General features: G+C 42.3%; 1 protein-coding gene across 3 annotated transcripts in view; it reads left to right on the top strand.

The window, feature by feature from the left end:
• The window catches only part of unc5b (unc-5 netrin receptor B), a 313,573-nt gene that overhangs the window by 280,390 nt on the left and 10,704 nt on the right, over positions 1–22,479 (top strand). For all 3 annotated transcript variants that reach the window (XM_063070603.1, XM_063070604.1, XM_063070602.1), the window contains 3 exons: positions 14,452–14,620; positions 20,034–20,267; positions 22,014–22,163. In XM_063070603.1, coding sequence (XP_062926673.1) covers positions 14,452–14,620; positions 20,034–20,267; positions 22,014–22,163 — 553 coding nt within the window. The remainder of the gene's footprint in view (positions 1–14,451; positions 14,621–20,033; positions 20,268–22,013; positions 22,164–22,479) is intronic.

The raw sequence follows: 22,479 nt of genomic DNA, 5'->3' as shown, positions 1-22,479 counted from the left end.
GGTAGACTATTACTGGTCCCTTGTTTGCTCCAGAGAACTTCTTAGAGTCAATTAAGCACAGACAATTAATTTGCTGTATTAATGTTCAGCTCAGCAGATCTTAAACTGCACATTGAGTGACAAGGAGCCTTTTGATTGATGAGCAACACTGATTCTTTCAGGGGGTTCTAGTATGTGCATTCCATCAATCCAAGCCGTACAGGGAATCACCATGGTTCATGAAGTTGCTGTTGTTTTGACAATAGCCAACCAATTTTGTTTAAACTGTGCCCGTTATTTGTTTATCTCTTGTGGATTGGCTGACAGGAAGTTAAGATCGACGGTTGAAAATTGTCCTTGATCATTGGCACTAAGCACTGTAGTCAGTCTGTGAAATACGTGGGATATGGCTGGGGGAAAAATGGCTGGAGTCACTTTGCACTTTAGTGCAAGGGTGTTTATTAGGTGCATCAAAAATCAAACTTACAGAAATGAGCAAAAATAGCAGAAAGAAAACTGCCAGTATTTTTAAAAAAGTATCTACCAGAAACACAATAATAGCTCCGCATTTATACTTAGTCAGTGTGGACCGCTGGCAGCTCCGATTTCTGTCTCCCACTGAGAGTGAAGAGCAACTTTTATTAGGCATCAGGACATACCATCTTTAATTATCCACAAAGTTAACCTAAGACTACACATGGATTAGAATGTGATACATCCCACAATGTAATTAAAATCATGTTGCAAAAAAACAGAAGTGTCTACCTTCAATAGAGTTTACAAACAGCATCTACATTCCTAAATAATGGAATATTCCGAAGTGTTTGCCAGGAAAAGCAACATAAAGCCAACCCTTTAGGACCCATTATGAGAATATACCGGGGGAAGACACTGAAGCGCACACACTCAGTGCAACAGCAGCAGAATGACAAGGCAGTGTTTGTGTGTGTGTGTGTGTGTGTGTCTGTGTGTAGATGCGCATGTATAAGGAGTGCATTTACCAAGCATCCTCCGTCACAGCAGTGAAGTTTGAAACTGCATACTTCCATGCCTTACATATTTAATGCATACCATCGAGGTTTTATTTGCCTCTAGAATGAGCAGCAGTTGACTGGAGTGTGCTGATATTTTCCAAGACATTCACCCTGGCCTTATTCATGCATATACTTTGATATTAATTATAGACGAGCAGTAAAACAACAACAGTTTGTATTTATAAGATATTCTGCCCTCACTTAAGAGTTCGCTGTTTCTTTAAGCTACACTGATAGGTAAACTCCAGTCCTAGCCTAGTTGTAGTTTGAAGGCTGTTTTATTATTTACCAACATGTTACAGTGTGCAAGGAGCTGAGTAAAATGACAGTACTTCTTGATGTTCTCACAAAAGGTAGATTCAAATTCTGATCAAAGCTCCCTCAATTTCCAACGAAGTGTTTCTAACTGATTGCAGCTAAATGAAATATACAAACAATATAAAATGGCTGACCTGATGGCAAAAGCTAATTGTTTAACAATGCGATAATGAGTAATCAACAACAGCTGTGAACTTACAAGTAAGCGGTGAGATCTAGTAATTAGAAATAAAATAATAGTCCACACCAGCTAGGACATAACATACAGCAAAATGGTTTGCAAGAGCATTTGTAAACAAAATTTGATGCCGGGAAGATATTTGTTCAGATGGCAGAAGTTTGGTTATAGAGTGAGGTTGGAAGGAGTGTAGTGAAGGTGGAAAAAGAACTAAAGTGTGTTGTGGAAGCAGTTTCGGGGAGGGAAGAAATTGGCGCTGCTTTGAGTCGACAACCGCATCAGGTTTTTGACCCGAAACGTTGATAATTCCTTGCCCCCTACAGATGCTGCACGGCCAGTTAAGTTCCTCCAGCAGATTGCTTATTGCTCCAGATTCCAGCATTTGCGGACCCTTGTTTTCAATGTGGAGTATTTGTATGTTTAAAAAAACACTCTTATCAGCCTTCTTCTCTGTTCTTGGGTACTGTGATGAATGCTACAACTGGCATAGATTCTAGAATTTAAGGAATCCCAGTGGGAAGTTGCTGCAAGTTTCTCTGTTTTGTCTCAGGAACCTGGGGACATTACGATGCAGCAAATCAACGAAGGAGCTGTGCTTGGCAGCTGAATCCTGAGCCTCCAGAACTGCCTGTGTGGAGTTTACCCTGATTATCCGGTTTCTCACCGCATCCAAAGGATACACTGCTAGGTTAATTGGTCATTGTAAATTGCCCTTAATATAGATGGATGAGGAAGAACTGGGTAAAGCTGATGAGAGGGAAGAGATCACGGGAAAGTAAGTGGGGGTTGGGATCACTGAACGTGTTGTGAGAGCTGGCGTATATTCTTCTATTGTTTTGTAATGAAGTGTGACATTAGAAAATAGAAATGGATTCTATAGTTCCTCCAGGGACCACAAATGGACTTGCACAAACTCAAAAATTAAACAAGAACCTGGGCATCAAAAATCAAACTTACAGAAATGAGCAAAAATAGCAGAAAGAAAACTGCCAGTATTTTTAAAAAAGTATCTACCAGAAACACAATAATAGCTCCGCATTTATACTTAGTCAGTGTGGACCGCTGGCAGCTCCGATTTCTGTCTCCCACTGAGAGTGAAGAGCAACTTTTATTAGGCATCAGGACATACCATCTTTAATTATCCACAAAGTTAACCTAAGACTACACATGGATTAGAATGTGATACATCCCACAATGTAATTAAAATCATGTTGCAAAAAAACAGAAGTGTCTACCTTCAATAGAGTTTACAAACAGCATCTACATTCCTAAATAATGGAATATTCCGAAGTGTTTGCCAGGAAAAGCAACATAAAGCCAACCCTTTAGGACCCATTATGAGAATATACCGGGGGAAGACACTGAAGCGCACACACTCAGTGCAACAGCAGCAGAATGACAAGGCAGTGTTTGTGTGTGTGTGTGTGTGTGTGTGTCTGTGTGTAGATGCGCATGTATAAGGAGTGCATTTACCAAGCATCCTCCGTCACAGCAGTGAAGTTTGAAACTGCATACTTCCATGCCTTACATAGTTAATGCATACCATCGAGGTTTTATTTGCCTCTAGAATGAGCAGCAGTTGACTGGAGTGTGCTGATATTTTCCAAGACATTCACCCTGGCCTTATTCATGCATATACTTTGATATTAATTATAGACGAGCAGTAAAACAACAACAGTTTGTATTTATAAGATATTCTGCCCTCACTTAAGAGTTCCCTGTTTCTTTAAGCTACACTGATAGGTAAACTCCAGTCCTAGCCTAGTTGTAGTTTGAAGGCTGTTTTATTATTTACCAACATGTTACAGTGTGCAAGGAGCTGAGTAAAATGACAGTACTTCTTGATGTTCTCACAAAAGGTAGATTCAAATTCTGATCAAAGCTCCCTCAATTTCCAACGAAGTGTTTCTAACTGATTGCAGCTAAATGAAATATACAAACAATATAAAATGGCTGACCTGATGGCAAAAGCTAATTGTTTAACAATGCGATAATGAGTAATCAACAACAGCTGTGAACTTACAAGTAAGCGGTGAGATCTAGTAATTAGAAATAAAATAATAGTCCACACCAGCTAGGACATAACATACAGCAAAATGGTTTGCAAGAGCATTTGTAAACAAAATTTGATGCCGGGAAGATATTTGTTCAGATGGCAGAAGTTTGGTTATAGAGTGAGGTTGGAAGGAGTGTAGTGAAGGTGGAAAAAGAACTAAAGTGTGTTGTGGAAGCAGTTTCGGGGAGGGAAGAAATTGGCGCTGCTTTGAGTCGACAACCGCATCAGGTTTTTGACCCGAAACGTTGATAATTCCTTGCCCCCTACAGATGCTGCACGGCCAGTTAAGTTCCTCCAGCAGATTGCTTATTGCTCCAGATTCCAGCATTTGCGGACCCTTGTTTTCAATGTGGAGTATTTGTATGTTTAAAAAAACACTCTTATCAGCCTTCTTCTCTGTTCTTGGGTACTGTGATGAATGCTACAACTGGCATAGATTCTAGAATTTAAGGAATCCCAGTGGGAAGTTGCTGCAAGTTTCTCTGTTTTGTCTCAGGAACCTGGGGACATTACGATGCAGCAAATCAACGAAGGAGCTGTGCTTGGCAGCTGAATCCTGAGCCTCCAGAACTGCCTGTGTGGAGTTTACCCTGATTATCCGGTTTCTCACCGCATCCAAAGGATACACTGCTAGGTTAATTGGTCATTGTAAATTGCCCTTAATATAGATGGATGAGGAAGAACTGGGTAAAGCTGATGAGAGGGAAGAGATCACGGGAAAGTAAGTGGGGGTTGGGATCACTGAACGTGTTGTGAGAGCTGGCGTATATTCTTCTATTGTTTTGTAATGAAGTGTGACATTAGAAAATAGAAATGGATTCTATAGTTCCTCCAGGGACCACAAATGGACTTGCACAAACTCAAAAATTAAACAAGAACCAGTTTGTGGTCTTTGACTGGTTTGGCCCGTGTTGTTTTTGTTGCAAACAATCAGACCAAACCTTGTTTCTCTGGTTAACTCCAGGTTTCTGGCTTCTTCTCTGCCTCTGATTTTATTGTTTTCAAACAAATTGGAATAAATTTGCATAGCCTCTAATTTCTTGCTGGTATAATTTTTTCACTCCCTGGGTCTAGAAAGCTCAAGTGCCCTCCGCACAACAGTGATGGAGAATTATAAACAGGTGCAGCGTAGAAACAGGCCCTTCTGCCCATAGAGTCTGTGCTGACCATCAACCACCTGGTTACACTGATCCTACGTTAGTTCCATATTCTAGTCAACTGCCCCCAACCCCAGAATCAAACCCTGACTTACACAATTCACAGCAGCCAACTAATCAAGCAAACAACAGGTCTCTGCATGGTGGGAGGGAACAGGAGAATTCAGAGGAAAAGGCTTGGGCTTTTCTCTTTGGAGAATGGAGCATTAGAGGCGAAATGATAGAGGTCTGAAAGATTATGAGAGACATAGGGTGAACAGCCAGCTCCTCTTTTCCCGGGGGAAGTGGGGTAAAGGCTAATACCAGAGGACATCTGTTTAAGATGATTAGAGGAAAGTTTAGGGGACACGTCAGAGGTAGGTTTTTTTACACTGAGACTGATGTGTGCCTGGAACGAATTGCCAGAGATGGTGGTAGATGTGAGTACAATAGGGGCATTTAAAAGTCTCTTAGATAGGCACATCCCTGTAAGAAAAATGGAGACATGGAGTCATCGTAAGGTACAGCACAGAAGCAGGCTCTTTGGCCCATGTAGCCTGTGCCTAACCATTTCAAAATGGAGGGTTATGGACTGTGTAAAAGGAAAGGTTAGATTGATGGTGGATTATGTTTCTATAGACTGGCACAACACTGTGGGCTATGGGGCCCATGATGTGTTTTACTGTTCTATTTTCTATGTGGAAACCTACAGGGGCACAGGGAGAACATGCAAACTCCACACAAACAGCCGCTAAGGTCGGTATTGAACCTGGGTCTCTGGTGCTGCGAGGAAGTGGCTCCACTGTGCCACTCTCGTGAATGATTTCTTCAAATAAACCTTGACGCTCAGCAATTTTCATACCTGACTTGATTGCACCTTGCCGTGGAAAATGGCACGGTGCCTGGAGTTGTTTTAACTTGTCTTCAACAATAGTTCAACAGGCAGCCTCCGCCCAGCTAAGTGCAGGGTTGTGAGAGCGATCTGGTAGAAAGATGTTCAAGGGGAATTATTCTAAATTCCTGTCTGGCAGAAATAGGACAGCGAATGTATTAATGCCTGCGACTAATCCCCAGGCTGTCGTCAGCCACTCCTCACCAAGAGTATGAGCATATTGTGACTAAACTTCCTTCATGTTAATGCAGAGCCCCCTGCATCAGAATTGTATTAGTACATCTCTTCCTCGAGTTTTGGCAGCACTGGTATTTAAGGAATGTGGTTTCATAAAAGTAACCTTTCATTTGAAACTAGAATGAATGAGAACCTTTTTATTTCACTGGAGAGGAGCTTGATCTGTGGCCAGGTAGCAAGCATAACTTCTCTCAGACCTCCCTGGTCATCATACAGCAAGACTTGTGATAGTGTCTTTTATATCCATGCGCTGAAAATCAGTAGGTTTTCTACAAGAGCAGTCGCTGCTGTGATGTAGGAAATGCAGCAGCTGGTTAGCGAAAGATAAGCTCCTACAGAATGTACCGTGATCACCAGATGACCCAGCCCATTACCTTCAGTTAGCCTCTCCCTGTGCCCTCTATACCAGCCCCGTGAGCACATACTACCCTTTGCAGCCTCCTGGCTCCAGATGCTCTGGTGATACTGTGGCAGCAGTTCCACTCATAATACACCCATGAGCAGCAGCAAGGTTAAAGCCTGACAGAGGCTCTGTCCATGTGTTTCTGTATTCTGCCTGCTTTCATGCTGATCAGAAACATTCAGGAAATGAAATTACTTGAAACAACTGAAGTATTGATAAGTGAGAAAAAAATCCGCTTAAAGCTAGCTTAAACATTTAATTTAAGTAAAAACTAATATTAATCTGCGTTTAAGATAAGCACTCACTTCTGGTTTAAAATAAACGTTCGTAAAACTCAACAGGTCAGGCAGCACCTGTGGAGAGAGTTAAATAGTTAATATTTTCAATTGATCATCTTTCATCATTGAATTCTAACTGAAAGGTCAAAGATTTAAAATGTTAACTCTGTTACTCCCACCACAGATGCTTTCTGCCCTTCTGAATATCCCCAGCATTTTCTGACTTTATTTCAAGTTTCCGGCATCTACAATGTTCTTTTGCTTGTTTATATCTTAGATGAACAACCCCATTAAGAGAATTGGGCTGCAGTAGATGTAGCAGCTCTGACAGGGGGGGAAGCTGAGGAGTCAGATACAATGTGCATCTAGCCCTTCTGCTCAGTGTGGTTGGACATAGTGATCAGAGAAAACCCCTGGAATTCACTGCGGAATGTACTGCTGCATGCACTGATGGTTGGCAGCAGTTCTCCGCGGTACCACCAGGGAGAACTGTGATGAAGTCCACTGATCAGTTTATCTGTATGTATGGTGTTGACTGTGGGATATGTATGGTCCCAGCCACTCTGAAAACCTCATTTGGCTTCAAGATAGTCCAACAGAAGCAGTTACATCCAAGCCCAATGAGCCTTGGTTGTACCTCCAAAACCCAACTCCTCTGACATTGCAGCACCCCCTCAGCACTCACATGTTAAGACTGGCTTCTGCCACAAGCTGGACCTCATTCAATAGAGGAGCAGGAAAATATCATTTAAAAAATTCCTAAAGGAGGAGGAATATGTAGGGAATTGGAGGAGTTTATTCAGCAGGGTTAACTTTAGGAGAATGTATAAATCTTTATAGACAGCAATGTATTTGAACCTGGATCGCTGGCAGTGTAATAGGATTACACTAACTGCTACACAATGTGGCAGCCCCCATGATACACACACTCAGTGACCATTTTATTAGATACCTCCTGTACGTAATAAAGTGGCTGTTGAGTGTATGTTTGTGGTCTTCTGCTGCTGTAGCCCGTCCTCTTCAAGGTTCAACATGTTGTGCGTTCAGAGATGTTCTTCTGCACACCACTCTTGTAACTCGTGGCTATTTGAGTTACTGTCACGTTCCTGTCAGCTTGAACAAGTCTGTAAATTCTTTACAAATCTCTTTCTCATTCATACCATTCTCTTTTGATCTCTCTCATTAACAAGATGTTTTCTCCCATAGAACTACCGCTCAATGGATGTTTTTGTTTTGTTTTTTGCACCATTCTCTGTAAACTCTAGAGACTGCCGTGCATAAAAATCACAGGAGGTCAGCAATTTCTGAGATACTCAAACCATCCCATCTGGCACCAACAGTCAAAAGTCACCTCTAAGTGTATATACTTAAAAAGATCCATAGATGATGATTGTACATGAGCTGAAATACCCCAAATCTTTGTTCCATGACCTTTCTGGGCAAACTTTCTGTCTGTTCATCTGTTTTTGATCTCTGTTTTCAGTATGGAAACAGGCCCTTCGGTTCAACTTGTTCATGCCAAAGTCATAATAATAGAAGGAATCTGATGATATCCAATGTGTGAAATATTTTTTGGGACTATCCACCAGGCAGGATTGAGTTGACAGATCTTGTGTAGAATGATGGAAAGCAGCAATCATTCATAGAGTCATACTGCATAGAAACAAGAGTCCCATCCTCCTTTGGCATTAAGCATCCATTTATACTAACCCTACACTAATCCCACCTTATTCTCCCTACATCAGCTCCAGTATCCGCCACACTTGATACAATTTATAGAGGCCAATTAACCTACCAGTCTGCACATAATTGGATGTGGGAGCAAACTAGAGACCTGGGTTACATACAGAACATGCAGACTTCAACACCAGAGGTCAGGATTATCGCTGTCACTGGAGCCATAAGTTGACAGCTCCATAGCTGCACCACACTCCAAGCCCATGGACCGGGTCCCCAGTTTACTCCTGAGTTGGGCAGCACGTTAGTGTAGTGGTTAGCATGACACTTTACAGAACCATCGATAAGGGTCCAATTCCCATTACTGTATGTAAGGCCTTTGTACGTTCTTACCATGACTGTGTGAGTTTCCTCTTTCCGATTTTCTCCCACGTTCCAAAAATGGAAGAGTTAGAAAATTGTGGACATGCTGTGTTGGCTCTGGAAGCATGGCAACACTTGCAGTTTCTGAACATCCTCGAACAATGTTGGTCACTGATGTAAATGATGCATGTCACTGTATGTTTTGATGTACATGTGACAATTGAAATTAATCTAATCCATGTTCTGCATTGTAAACCATGAACTATAAATGAGTCCTTTTAGGTTCAAAATCCAGTTGTCTTTCAAGAGTTCTTATCGAATTTAACAATCTTACTTGGTGAATTCCAGATTGCAACATCCATACAGATATACAGCATAAGAACAGGTATTTCAGCCCAGTTTACACATGCTGACCATGATAGGTAGGTTGTGTGTGTGTGTGTGTGTGTGATACAGTTGCACCATACATGCCCAATATCAGGGTGAACTGCAAATGCTTCAAGCAAAGTCGAGGTATCAATAAGTTTCATTTGCATAGAGACATCAGGAAGCTGTTTTGTCCAAAGACTTACTGAGCTGGCTATTTTTGGGAAGGTCATTGCTGCCCCCTTCTGATGATATCTGTTACTAACATTGTTCTCAATTTTTGGTTCAGAGTTTTGGCTGGGTGGGGTGGGAGTGTTCAAATGAGAGGAAATTAGGAAGTTTAAGAGAAAAGACTGCAATAAAACAGTTTATATAATGACCATCAGAGTGCGACGTGATGGAAGCTGAATTTATAATGGTATTAGTCAATTGAAGCGTAGAGTTAAAATAAGGAAAAATGATAGAATCCAAAAAAAACCTTTTTTTCTCAATGAGTAAGTGGCAAAAATAGATATAATCCAATAATCACCACAGAGACTTGGTTACAAGGTAACCAAAGATGGGAATTGAATATCTCAGAGTAATTGATGTTTGGAAAATGGTGGAAGAGGAGTGAAAACTCTCTTAATAAAGGATGACATTAGGACAGTGGTGAGAAAGCAGTTGGCTATGAACTATGAAGATTAAGGTTTAGAATTGGTTTGGATGGACTGAAAACATTGCTGGGAGCAGTATATAAACCACCCAAACAGTGGATGTACTGTTTTCCAGGTGATGAATCAAGAAATAATTGGGGTTTGTAATAACGGTAAGGCATTAAACATGGATGACTTTAATCTTTGTGTAGAATTTCCATTGGCAACTGTGTTTTAGGGATAAGCTCATCGAATATATTTGAAGCGTTGGTTCCAGCATAATGCATCCGCCCAAATAGAGAGCGACTATTTTATGTTTAATCATGTGTCATTAGAACTAACTGATGATTTCCTAATAGAAAATACTGTGGGGAAGAGTGATCCTAATGTGGTAGACTTTTTGCAATCAGTTAAGTGGCAAGCAGGTGCAAATTTAAATAAATGTAGTTACATAGGTGTGAAGGACAAATTGGCTATGGATATTTGGGAAATTAGATTAAAAGGTATGAATGCAGAAAAGGCATGTTACGTTCTATTGAAAAATGGGGTAAGTGTTCCATATGTGATAAATAAGCATATAGAGAATGGTAGAGTAAAAGATCTCTAAAGAACGTTTGTACACCAAGCATTGACAGAAACTAACAATAAATGAGAAAGTACTGATGGTTAGGGGAAAAGAAACAGAACACGAGGTTAAACTGGCATGATGCATAACCAAGCTGAAAGATCTTCTACCAAGATGTGGTAAGGAAAAAAAAATAGAAAGTCCAGCAAAACTACCATAGAAGCTGAGGCAGGGAAATTAATCACGAGGAATAAGCCAATATTTTCAGTATTCACTGTAAAGGACAATGGAAACATACCAGACATAGCTGTAGAGTAATTGGGAACAAGGGTATGGCACAGACATTAAGCAAATATTTTCAGTATTCACTGTAAAGGGTAATGGAAACATACCAGATGTACAGTAATTGGGAATAAGGGAGACTAATGTACACAATTAGTATAACAAAAAGAAAAAACAAACCTGGGTGGATTGGAAAAAAGTAAGTATCATGCCATTTTCAAGAAAATGCAACGAAGAAATAAAAAAGGAACTATGGATCAGTTACTTCAGCATTGGTAATTGAGAAAATGCTAAAATCCAACATTGCATAGAAACATAGAAAACCTACAGCACAATGCAGGCCCTTCGGCCCACAAAGCTGTGCCGAACATGTCCTTACCATAGAAATTACCGAGGGTTACCCATAGTCCTCTATTTTTCTGAGCTCCATGTACCTGTTCAGGAGTCTCTTAAAAGACCCTATCGTATCTGCCTCCACCACCGTCACCGGCAGCCTATTCCACGCACTCACCACTCTCTGTGTAAACAAACTTACTCCTGACATCTCCTCTGTACCTACTTCTAAGCACCTTAAAACTGTACCCTCTCGTGCTAGCCATTTCAGCCCTGGGAAAATGCCTTTGACTATCCACACGATCAATGCCTCTCACCATCTTGTACACCTCTATCAGGTCACCTCTCGCCCTCCGTCGCTCCAAGAAAAAAGGCTGAGTTCACTCAACCTATTCTCATAAGGAATGCTCCCCAATCCAGGCAACATCCTTGTAAATCTCCTTTGCACCCTTTCTATGGTTTCCACATCCTTCCTATAGTGAAGCGACCAGAACTGAGCACTGAACTCCAAATGGGGTCTAACCAGGGTCCTATATAGCTGCAACAATACCTCTCGGCTCCTAAACTCAATCCCACAATTGATGAAGGCCAATGCGCCATATGCTTTCTCAACCACAGTGTCAACCTGCGCAGCAGCTTTGAGTGTCCTATGGACACGGACCCCAAGATGCCTGTGATCCTCCACACTGCCAAGAGTCTTACCGTTAATACTATATTCTGCCATCATATTTGACCTACCAAAATGAACCACCTCACATTTATCTGGGTTGAACTCCATCTGCCACTTCTCAGCCCAGTCTTGCATCCTATCAATGCCCCGTTGTAACCTCTGACAGCCCTCCATACTATCCACAACACCTCCAACCTTTGTGTCATCACCTCCATTTCCTCATCCAGGTCATTTATAAAAATCACGAAGAGTAAGGAACAGATCCCTGAGGCACACCACTGGTCACCGACCTCCATGCAGAATATCACCCATCTACAACCACACTTTGCCTTCTGTGGGCAAATCAATTCTGGATCCACAAAGCAATGTCCCCTTGGATCCCATGCCTCCTTACTTTCTCAATAAGCCTTGCATGGAGTACCTTTCAGCTTTGCTGAAATCCATATACACTACATCTACTGCTCTACCTTCATCAATGTGTTAGTCACATCCTCAAAAAATTCAATCAGGTTTGTAAGGCATGACCTGCCTTTCACAAAGCCATGCTGACTATGCCTAAGGAATTTCCATTAAGGAAATGAAATCAAGGAGTTGGCAAAGCATAACCTGATTTTTCAGAGCCAATATGGTGTTATGAAAGGAAAATCAGACTTATCATTTTTTTAATAAAAATATTTTCATTTTTTACACACGAAATGCTGGAGGAACACCTCAGGTCAGACAGCATTTATGGAAATGATTGCCCATTCGACATTTCAGATTAACACCCTTCTTCAGGACTGGAAAGTAAAGGAGAAGATGCATTTATTCATTTCCATAGATGCTGCCTGACCTGCTGAGTTCCTCCAGCATTTTGTGTGTGTTGCTTTGGATTTCCAGCATCTACAGAATTTCACATATTTTAAAATTTTTTAATCGTTCATCAAGGAATCATTAGTTAATTTGTTGAAGCAGAGCCAAGAGATGCAGTATATTTGGATTTCCAAATAGTCTACAGTAAGGTGCTATAAACATAGCTATTGCATCAAATAAAGTTTACTAGATTGAGAAATATATATCAATGTGATCAAAAGAGTGGTTTTTAGTGATTTGCAATTTGGAACCAGTGGGAGTATGAGGGATTGGTACTGGGATCCAACCGTGTTTACACCTGATACCCTCGCCTATTCATAGCACCAAAAGATTGGGGAAAGTAATTTCTGACGTGGACAGAGTCTGCAAGTTATACAGGTCATTAACTGAATAGACAGGCAGAATATAACTGGAGAAGTGAGAGTTAACCACTCTGAAAGGCATATTTATAAAGGAGAAACTGATTTAAATCGTGTAAGACTATTATATAGTGGAGTACAAAGATCATTGTCATTGTTAGACATAAGAAGGCAGTGATCTAAAGGCAGTATTTGACTTATGTTTTGGATCAAGGTAAACCTGGAAGCATTGGAAAAAATCTTAAGAAGTTGGAGCAATGTCTCACACAAAGGAAGATGGTTGTAGTCGTTGGACACTGGTCCTCCAGTGCCAGAATATAAGTGCAGTTCCTGAGAGCTGTCACCTGGGCCTATCTCTCTTCAGTTACTTCATTATTGATCTTTCTTCCTTCATAAGATCAGAAGTGGAGTGTTTGCAGATGAGAACAGTGTTCAATTCCATTTACAACTCTTCGGCATGGAGCAAAACAAAGACAACATTCAGCCATGGGGTGGCTTTACTACCAACGAGTTCCCCGCTATTAATATCGCCGCTGACTAGAAACTCAAATGGACTACAACAACAGGTCATGAGCCTGGTACCTGTGACGATTGACTCACTTCCTGGTACTCGAAAACCTTTCCATCACCTGCAAGGCACAAGTCAACATGGTGATGGAACACTCTCCACTTGACTGGATAAATGCAGTTCCAACAATGTTCAAGATGTTTAGCATCACCAGGAACTAAGCAATAGCATTTCATTCACCACCCTGAATGTTTACTCCCTCCACCACCTCACACAGTGGCTGCAGTGTGTATCATCAAAATGCGCCGCAATGGTTGACTTGGCAACACCCCTCCCCCCAAACCTCGGCCACTTGGACAAGGGTAACAAGTCATGGGAACACCACTGGCTGGCTCCCTTCCAAGTCTTAAGATGGAACTATATTGCCAGTCCTTTGTCTTTACTGGGTCTAAATCTTCCTCATCTCTTGTACAACAACATTGTGGCAGCTCCCTCTCAGGAGGACTGTGGGCATTTGAGAAGTGAGCTTACTAGACCGAGAGCAATTGGAAATTGGCAATATATACTGGGTTCATCAGAATATCCAGGTCCCATAAATGCATTTTAAAAAGTTGACATGTGGGTGCAACATATAGTAAAGAAGTCAAACGCAGTCATGATACAGGACTTTGACTCAAAATATCGACAGTTCCTTTCCCTCCACCAGATGCTGCTTAATCCGTTAAGTTTCTTCAACAGATTGTTCAAGGTTCAAAATAAATTTATTATCAGAGTATGTATATATTATCATATATTACCTCAAGAATTCATTTTCTTGCAGGCATTACAGAGAGAAAATAAATACCATAGAATTTACAAAATACTATACATAAGCAGGCAAAGACTGACAAACAACCAATGTGCAAAGAAAACAAACTCTGTTAACTGAAGTTTGGAGTTTGTTGCTCCAGATTCCAGCATCTGCAGTTTCTTATGTTTTTTTTTAATGATTATCTCTATTCTTTTCACAGATGCTGTCTGACCATGAAGCATTTTCTGTTTTTATTCCAGATTTCCAGCATCTGCTGTTTTTTTTAAATATATATTTTCACCAGTCCCTCTACAATGCGTGGGAGCACTAGCCTGGGACTTCATACTCATTTTTCCAGATTGGTCCTTGAACCTACAGTGTCTGAGTTAGAGGCAAGAATACCAGCCTCTACGCAAAACTCGGGCACCTGTCTTCGACACGTCAGGGTGAAGATGGTTAAAATATTTATTCTGGGGTTGGATGTATATGGCTGTAGTGCCAGTTGACTAATGGGCAGTCTCTTGCTCTTCTTCTCAAAAGACCCCCATCCGAAGGCTCGCAGACAGTCCTGAGTCCTATGGTGACTTGTGGTCCAACTGGGATGCTATTGTGCCGTCCTGTTGTTCTCAGCATTACCCACTGCGCAGACGTCTCCGGACCAGACTGGACCATTAAACTCAAGACGCAAACTCATCAAGCTGTCTGGGAGGTAAGGAGATGAGAAAGAGAGAGTGCCTTGCATTGTCTATAGCAGGGGTCCCCAACCTTTTTTTGCACTGCGGACCAGTTTAATATTGACAATATTCTTGCAGACCGGCCAACCGGGGGGGAGGGTTGCCAACGAACAAGTGTAGCTGTCAAATACGTTGTTTACCCAAAAGACTACAATGACCATGAAGCCTTGCGCGGGCACCAATGCGCATGCGCGTCGTGACCTGCCGATTCCTGCCCCCTCCCCAGCAAATCCTTTTTGGCGATTCTGTTCGTGGGGGTGGGTGTTAATCACTACCGGAATATAGGTGATAAGTGGGTAATAAACTCAATTTTGTTTCTAAAAGGGTTTATCTAATGAATTTAATATTAAACACACAGCGCATATTTTCCTCGCATGGATATAATTAAAGTCAATTATCAGGGGAGCTTGAAGTGTTGAACAAACGTCCAGTAGAAGTGGCAGAAGCAGGTTCGATATGATCATTTAAAGAAAAATTGGACAGGTATATGGACAGGAAAGGAATGGAGGGTTATGGGCTGAGTGCAGGTCGGCGGGACTAGGTGAGAGTAGTGTTCGGTATGGACTAGAAGGGCCGAGATGGCCTGTTTCCGTGCTGTAATTGTTATATGGTTACATAGGTCACTTATAAGTCAATAGCATCATAACATTTTAAGTAATATTTGGATATTAAACGCACAGCACATATTTTCCCTGTATGAATATATAAAATCATTGCAACACACCAATATCGCTGAATCAGTGGGAGCCCTGGGCTTGTTTCCCTGCAACAACACCGTCCTATCGAAGGGTGATAGGAGACAGCGATACTCGAAGGGGGTTCCTGATGTCCAGTCTATTCCGCAATTTAGTTTTTGTTGTATTCATTGCAGAAAACTCCGCTTCGCAGAACAATGTTGGAAATGTAAGCAACGTTTTCAGTGCTTTCGTGGCTATCTCAGGATATTTAGCCTTGACATTTTATCCAAAATGCCGACAGAGATGTTATGTCAAACATACTTCTCAGCCCGTCGTCATTTGCAAGCTCGAGGAGTTGATCGCCTTCCCGCCCTGACACGGATGACGCGCGGGTCATGACCTCACATGCGTAATGGCTGATCTGTGGCCGTGACAGGGAATGAGGAAAGGTGCAGCTGACCAAATCATATCGCTTCCTCGCGGCCCGGTAGTTGGGGACCGCTGGTCTATAGCCCTGTTTACCTCCCTTTTATCTGCCACACAGCCACAGGAGTGTGGTCTCTTTAATTTTTTAAATTTATTTCGAGATACAGCATGGTAACAGGCCCTACTGGCCCAACAACCCTGGGCTGTCCAAATACACACGTGTGCCAATTAATCTACAAACCGGGATACCTTTCAGTGAGACAACCGGAGCACCCAGAGGAAACCATAGTCATGGGGAGAATGTACAAAGTCCTTACATTCAGTGGCAGAATTGAATCCAGGTCGCTGGGGCTGTAACCGCATTACTCTAGCCAATGCACTACTGTACCATCCCAATGGATGAAACGTGTAAGATCCCACAAGCGTCAATTAGGTAACCAGATGTCGTTTCAGTGATAACTTTGAATGATCTTCCATGTTGTCCAAAATCGTCGCGTGGGATATCTCAGTCCACCTAAGAGAGCAAGTGGAAGCTCAGTGTGGCCTCTCAGCCAAAGTCAGCATGTCCAGTGGAGCCTTGATTTTTGTGCTAGAACAAGAGTTTAGGCTACCCTCAGGACATTTATCAAGATAAGAAACTTAAGTTATTATCTCTTCAAGAGAGGAAATTTGAAGACCATTTACCCACACACTGGGAATTACAACCTGGTAATTTAACGCTGAATGGGCTTGAATAATAGGCTGTGCTCAGAGAGTCAAGCAGCGTCTGTGGAGAAAACCACTGTCTGGTCATCCTTTGAGATGTCACTGACCAACCCCCTTCCATGACAGACCTAGGCAAGCACACCGGTGGTGAAAAGGTTATAAAGGATCCCTCCAGCTTTAGAGCAAGCAAGCTTCTTTGAGAAAAAGTAAGCCGAAATACTTCAATGCTGGAAATCCAAGTTAAAACAGAAACTGAGACAGATGCTCAGCAGGTCAGGCAGCACATACGAGGAGAGAAATGGAATTAAAGTTTAAGGTTGATGTACCTTCTTCTGAGCTGGGAATGATTTGACATAAGCAGATTTTAAGGTGTCAAGAAAAGGGAAGGAAGCAAAGAAGACACAAGAGGTTTGACGCCATCAGCTCCAACATCGGCCATGACCGCCTGCCTCTCTCACAGGATCCTACTGCTCCTCTTCCTTCACTATTACTCCGTACCCAACTCTTGTCTCTTAAGCTTCCCTCTAACCCTCACTCCCCCTTCACTCCTCTGAGCCCCCATCTACCTCGCACCCCACTTTCCCTGAACACTTCAACTCTCCTCTTTTTCCTGACCCTTTCAACCCCCTGCCCTTCAGTTCCAACCCATGCCATATCTTCACCATCCCCTCTAATCTTCCCCCCTCTGAGGCGGGATGTCCTGTCTTCAGCAATGGTCTTTGCCTACCTGCGACTTCACCTTAATGATTTCTGCACCCGCCATGTCTCAGCCCAAAACATCAACTGTTTATTGCCTTCCATAGATGCTACCTGCCCTGCTGAGTTCCTCCAGCATTTCGGGTGTGAAGAGAGGGAGTGTGGCAGGAGAGTTCACAAGGCAGATTAAATGGCAGATAGGAGAAAGGTGGAGAAAGCTAGTAATCAGGCAAGGAACATAAGATTGAGTCTAAAGGATATGTTAACAGAAATATACAGTATAACACCCTGAATTTGGTTTGCGGGCATTCATAAACGGGGCACAGGGCTCTTACCAGGAAGTCACCACATTGTAAGCAGCAAGGCTGATCAAAACCGCAACCCACTAACCCACCCCTCCACACTCCCAATCACCACTACTTTATAATTTCCTGTCAGTCACAGGCATTCCTGTGCCTAGACATGGACATACAATCAATCTATGTATATAAACTATCTTATGTACTTATACTCTTTGTGTTTTTTTTACCTTATTGTGTTTTTTTTGGCTGCATCGGAGGCAGAGTAACAATTATTTCATTCTCCTTTACACTGGTATACTGGAAATGACATTTATCAATCTTGAATCTTTACATTTCATTCCTGTCCTTTCCTTGTGTGGCTGACGGCCATCCAACTGGATCCACACACTGTGCAATAAAACAGCACTGACGGGAATCTCCCCTGACGCCCCTTTCATGGCAATCAGAAATCCACATTGGCAACTGAGCCCTAAGTGCACAGTTTAATGCAGGAAGGTTGAGCTGGGATAATACAATCTAGTCACATTGCAAAACCTTCCTGTATATTTCAAATTAGGCCAATATCAGAGTGAAATAGAAACTGTCAGTTTGAGCGGTGTTTAAACAAAAAATTGAACCATGTTATTAAAGCATTTTACCCTCTGTCATCCAGCCTGACATCAGATTATAGACATCAGATAATCGTCTCAGGGTTATTACTTATGCTGAGATTTGATTGCTCTTTGATTGATTGATTTAAAAGCTGCAGTGTTGATTGCAGCTGCCATTTCTAGATTGTCTTTTAGTGGTAAAATGTCTCTCAGTGCTTCAATGGAAACAGAAACAAGAACTTGACACCAAGTCAGGCAGCGGAGGTGGTGGAGTTCCGGGAGTTTGGAGTGTTTCAGTGTAGTAAGCTCAGGACATGTGGGTGAACAGGAGTCCAGATGAGTCAGGACACACGCCGGCAATGTTTTATCTCGAGTGTCCTGCAGTGGGAGTTGGCAAAACTGAGCACCAGTGATGGCGATGGGTTTCTCCAACAAATAAAATAAATTATTTCCAACCGTTTCCAAAAGTCCCCTTAGAGCGGATCACAGGCACAAGAGATTCTGCAGATGGTGGAAATCTGGAGTAGCAAACACAAAGTGCTGGAGGAACTCAAGCCAGGACTGATGAAGGGTCTCGGCCTGATATGTCAACTGTTTATTTCCCTCCATAGATGCTGTCTGACCTGCGGAGTTCCTCCTACATTGTGTGTGTGCGCTTGGTGAATACACACAGGCTTTTCCCCCTTCGGGTTAAGCATGTCTAGAACTAGTAGTCATAGGTCTAGGATGAAAGGTGAAAGATTTAAGGGGAATCTGAGGAGGAAAGTCTTCACTCAGAGAGGGTGGTGCGAGCGTAGAATGAGCTATCAGTGGATATGGCAAATGTGGGTTCAACTTATATTTAAGAGAAGCTTGGATAGGTATATGGATGAGAGAGAAGTCTGCATAGCTATATGGAGGGTTGTGGTCTAGGTGTGGCTTGATGGGACTAGAAAAAGGACCAGGCCAGCATGGACTAGATGGGCCAAAGGCTGTTTTTGTACTGTAGTGTTCTATGACTCTAAATATCTTTCTCTTCAGGTGCTGCCTGATTTGCTGAGTATTTCCATCATTTTCTATTTTACTTCAAATTTCCAGATGCTACAGGGTACTTTTTTGTTTTTTGATTGCTATGAAAATACAAGTTTTGTTGCCACCACCTGAATTGAGCTGCTGGATGGGAATGATGAGAAAATGAAACGGGATTAAAGTAGGATTAGTGTAAATGTGTGCTTGATAGTCAGTGCGGACTCAATGGGCCAGTTTCCATGCAGACACTACTCACCCTGCAAACTGCCGTTTTCAAAAACTCCCTTCTGTAAAGATATAGGAGCAGAATTAGGCCATTTGGCCCATCAAGTCTGCTCCACCATTTCATCATGGCTGATCCATTTTTCCTCTCAGCCCCAATCCCCTGCCGTCTCCCCATATCTCTCCATGCCCTGACTAAGCAAGGATCTATCAACCTCTGCCTTAAATATTCTTAAAGATGTGGCCTCCACAGCCGACTGTGGCAAAGAATTCCACAGATTTACCACTCTCTAAAGAAGCTTCTCCTCATCTCCAACCTAAAAGGATGTCCCTTTGCTTTGGGGCTGTGTCCTCTGGTAAAGCACTATAGGGCTATTAAAACAAAAACTTCACACCGTCTTAAAAGTCCCTGGGTAGTCTCTGACCAATCATTCTAGTTAGCCCTCCCCACCTCCTCTCTGTCTATCACTTCAGTCACTGACTGCACTGTGAACACTTTAAACCACTTTTTATAATGCTGCTTGTATTTTAAATGCATATTGGTATTTATATATCCATGCACATTTGATTCGATACCTGTACTTTAACCTCTAGCTTATTTCTGTATAATTCTTTATTCCTTAGAATTGTTGACTGCTGTTTTTTTTGTTGCATGTCACACCAACACACCACAGCAAGTACCTACTACTTGTAAATGTAAGTGGTGAGCAGAGTTGATCCAAAGTGCTGTATGACCCTGTGAATGTTTCTGTGTGCCTTCAGGAAGTGGTGACGCTGGAGGAAGAGAACTTAAATACACCCTGCTACTGCCAGCTGGACTCGCAGTATTGCCACATCCTGCTGGACCAACTGGGAACGTACGCACTTGTTGGGGAATCGAACTCCAGGTCGGCCATTAAGAGGCTGCAGCTGGCCATATTCGCACCGATCTCATGTACATCTCTGGAGTACAGCCTTAAAGTATACTGTGTGGAGGATACCCCTGATGCCCTGAAGGTACAGTACCTTGTGGTGGCTTGGCATTCAGAACTATAGACAGAAGAAGTGGAAGGAGTTAGAGAAACTCCCCCTCGGGCTTTCTGTATCCAGTGGCTCATCTGATATTTCCATGTTTTCCTTCGTGGTGTAAAGTATGCCTTTTGGCCCATTGAGTCTGTGCTGGATCACTGAGCGATCCCCATTTCCCCAGTAGTTGTGTCTGCAGCCACTTCTCTCCCACCATTGCCAACAACTCCCAGAGAATTCAACCACTTAAGATGATAGATGCAATTTACGTGGCCAGCTAAGCTACCAATTTGCATACGTTCGGGATGTGGGATGATACGCCAACACCCATGGGATCGTACACAATTGCAAGGAGAAAGTGCAATCTCCATACAAAGACCACCCAAAGTCAGAACTGAATCTGGATCACTGAAGTCATGAGGTGCAAACTGTACTTACAACATAGAAGGTTACAGGTCCTTGTGCAGACCTTTTGACCTACTTGAAGATCAATCTAACCCTTCCATCCCAGTCCCACATGGCCCTCCATTTCTCTATTGTCTGTACCTGTCTAAGAGTCTCTTAAATGTCCCTAATGTACCCTCTCTACCATCACCCCAGTAGCAAGTTCCATGCACCTACATTCTCTCTGCAAAAAAAAACTTACCTCTGACATCCCCTCAATACTTTCCTCCAATTACCTTAAAATTATGCCCAACCTGTTAGCCATTTTGCCCTGGGAAAAAGTCTCTGGCTGTTCTCTCAATTTTTGCCCCTTATCTTGTACACCTCTATCAAGTCACCTCTAATCCTTCACTCCAAAGAGAAAAGCCCTAGCTCACTCAACGTACCCTCATAAGACATGATCTCTAAACCAGGCAACATCCTGGTAAATCTCCTCTGCACCTTCTCTAAAGTTTCCTCATCCCTCCTTGCTGCACACTGTATCTTGACTCAAATTTCTTATCTATTCCCCCATAAATCTTAAATGTCCTTAAGGTCCCATTAATAATGGGCCAAATCTTAATTTTAATTCTGAAATTGATAATCTTTTGATAAGCAACGATGCTGAGGGATTGCTAAGCAGATGTGGGCCTGTGGAGTTTAGCCGTGACTTCATTGGACAGACTTAAGGGGGTTTATGAACTATTACTCTGTTCCAAGCTCCTCCAGAACCACTCTTACCTTTAGATCACTTTCAATGTAGTAACCCGTATTTGTCAGAGGGCACAGAATTCAGTTGGCCAACAGAAAAGGGAATCGGTCAATTCAGACAAAATATTGAGTGTTGGAAGTCTGCTCATGTGGCTGCTAGTTTGGTCCTATTGCAAAGTTTAGAAGATAGGGCAAGAAGGTTATACAGGATTAAGATTCAGATCAGCCATATGAGTGAACAAGTTCAAGGGCCTAAGCCCTGTTACAAATGTGAGAAGTGTTCCCTTAATTACTGTTCTCCTCATTATCCTAAGACTGATATCGGCCGGGCCGAGGACCATGACAATCATTCTTTGATTTAGAAAAGGGACAATTTCTTCAAAATCATTTCATTGAGGCCAACCTTTTTGAGTCAAAAGGGCAGAATAAATGCATTGTGGGTATTTTAAAATTCTCAATTTCCTTGGTAGTGAATAGTGTCCTCTTCAGAATGGCAAAAAATAGATTCTAATTCAAAGTCAATGAATAGAACAATCATGTACTGTTGCCATTGTGGTGGTTGAAGTAGTATTTGACCTACAAAATCTTTGTGCCTTGCTGTAGGAGGTGCTGGAGCTGGAGAGGACTCTGGGTAGTTACCTACTGGAAGAACCCAAAAGCCTGCTGTTCAAAGACAGTTACCACAACCTGCGGCTTTCCATCCACGACATTCCCCACTCTCTCTGGAGAAGCAAGCTGCTTGCCAAGTATCAGGTAGGAGCCGAGTAATCCCAGCATCATCAGACTGGGTTATGGAAATTGAGAAAGGAAAAGGTTGCTGAACTGAACCAAAGAACAGTTCATTGGTAGGTTCGGCAGCTGAAATGAAAGCAGAGGCCGGGTGCTGATGTCTGACTGCCTCGCTGTCAGAGGTGCGGTTTGTCAGCTGGGTCTCCAACCCAAGGGTGTATTGTCAGCTGGGTATATTTCAAAGAAAAAGGTAGTCATTTTCCCTGTCAATACTGTTCCCCCAATCAACACCTCAAACATAGGTGATTCAGAAGTGACCATATTAATGTCTGTTTGATCA

This window comes from Mobula hypostoma, chromosome 18 (assembly GCF_963921235.1).
Source record: "Mobula hypostoma chromosome 18, sMobHyp1.1, whole genome shotgun sequence".
Lineage (NCBI taxonomy): Eukaryota > Metazoa > Chordata > Chondrichthyes > Myliobatiformes > Myliobatidae > Mobula > Mobula hypostoma.
This window is presented reverse-complemented; position numbering and strand designations above follow the sequence as displayed.